The 1,594-nt window shown below is 41.9% G+C and overlaps 1 protein-coding gene across 1 annotated transcript; it reads left to right on the top strand.

The window, feature by feature from the left end:
* Nucleotides 1–359: 359 nt before the first annotated feature.
* Nucleotides 360–1,292, top strand: LOC115369753 (olfactory receptor 11A1-like). The gene has a single exon (XM_030066419.1). The coding sequence runs from the start codon at nucleotides 360–362 to the stop codon at nucleotides 1,290–1,292; it is 933 nt and encodes a 310-aa protein (XP_029922279.1).
* The last annotated feature ends 302 nt before the right edge of the window (nucleotides 1,293–1,594 follow it).

Here is a 1,594-nt window from a genome sequence, read left to right as displayed (position 1 = left end):
GAATGCCCCGTCGGGTCGTCGCTGGTGTGTCTTGTGTTTTGTTTTGCTGCCTGATGTCACTGCATTCTAGCACTGTGTTTTGGCTTGAACCTAACCACTATGGGTCAAACTCCAGGGTGATTGGATAATGAGCCTGTCCAATAAGAGCTCACTCATCAGCTCAGCCTTAAACATCCCCACCATTGTAGGAGGAAGACCCAGAGACTGAACATAGTGCCGTCCCTGCTCTATAATGTAATGTGACTGCAGCAGATTATGGCTTGATGTTTTTGTTTTGTTTTCTAGATTCACTCTATTCCTTTAGACAAGATTTTTTTTGGTTTACATTTTTCCATTTGGCAGGTTTTTTTTTGCTGAGTATGCCCTTACTGAATATGTCAACCACAGTGACAGAATTTGTCATAGGTGGTTTTGACACAACTCAAAGACCCGTGTTAGTCGGGGTGGTGATGCTAGTCGTCTACGTTCTCGTCATGGTGGGCAATGTAGCGAATATACTTTTCATTGTTTGTGACAGGCAGTTACACAAACCAATGTTTCTTCTGATTTGCAATCTGGCTGTTGTTGACATGCTGTACAGCTCCAGTTCCACCCCGACGATGATCGGGGTTCTGGTTTCTGAGGTGAAGACCATATCTTATGTGCCATGCCTGGTTCAAATGTTTGTTTTCCACTTGGCAGGGGTGATGGAGATGTTTGCTTTAGCTGTTATGGCACTTGATAGACTAATTGCCATATGTTATCCCTTCAGATATCATAGTTTATTAACAAATGCGCGCACTTGTGTCCTGGCGTATGTCCTGTGGATTGTCGCTGCTGCGTTTGTGGCAATTATGCCAGCCATTGTGGTTCCTCTGCCTTACTGCCACTCAAGGCTCAAGTACATTTTCTGTGACTTTGCTGCTGTAGTGCGCGCTACGTGTGGCAACCCTGGTTACATTTTCAGACTGATAACCATAATAACTTTCTTTCTGTTATTTTTCACCTTTGGTTTAATTTGCCTGTCTTACCTAATGATCATAATTGCAGTGAGATCATTCTCCAAAAATGACAAAAAGAAAACCTTCAGCACTTGCTTGAGTCACTTGATTGTGGTTACTTGTTATTATGGCCCAGTATTTATTCGCGTAGTCTTAACCAGGGCAGGTGTGGTGTTGACTCTTGAGGAGCGTCATGGTTTGATGGTCGGGGCCATCCTTGGTCCGTCTCTTGTAAATCCTTTTGTGTACTGTCTTAGAACTAAAGAAATAAAAAACAAGATTTTTAAGAAACTCCAAAAACAGGAGTGCTGAAGAATGAGGGATATTCAGGTTCATTAAAAATGTTTTCTCTCTCTCTCTCTCTCTCTCTCTCTCTCTCTTATTTTCATTGTCATTATGGCATTGTTAATTATCAACAAATATCAAAATTAATCTGTGCCGTATAAGAGAGACAACTTCTACAGAACTCAGCTGCACATGTGCTGACGAGGACCAGAAGGCAGGCGCATATTACACCGGTTTTAGAATCACTGCATTGGCTCCCTGTATGTTTCATTATCGACTTTAAGGTTCTCTTAATGGTTTTTAAATGTCTTAGGGGTCTTCTTATCTTT

Source organism: Myripristis murdjan, chromosome 13 (assembly GCF_902150065.1).
Source record: "Myripristis murdjan chromosome 13, fMyrMur1.1, whole genome shotgun sequence".
Lineage (NCBI taxonomy): Eukaryota > Metazoa > Chordata > Actinopteri > Holocentriformes > Holocentridae > Myripristis > Myripristis murdjan.
This window is presented reverse-complemented; position numbering and strand designations above follow the sequence as displayed.

Excerpts from the sequence above, each read along its gene's own strand:
- LOC115369753 (XM_030066419.1), top strand. The coding sequence starts at position 360 with ATGCCCTTACTGAATATGTCAACCACAGTGACAGAATTTGTCATAGGT.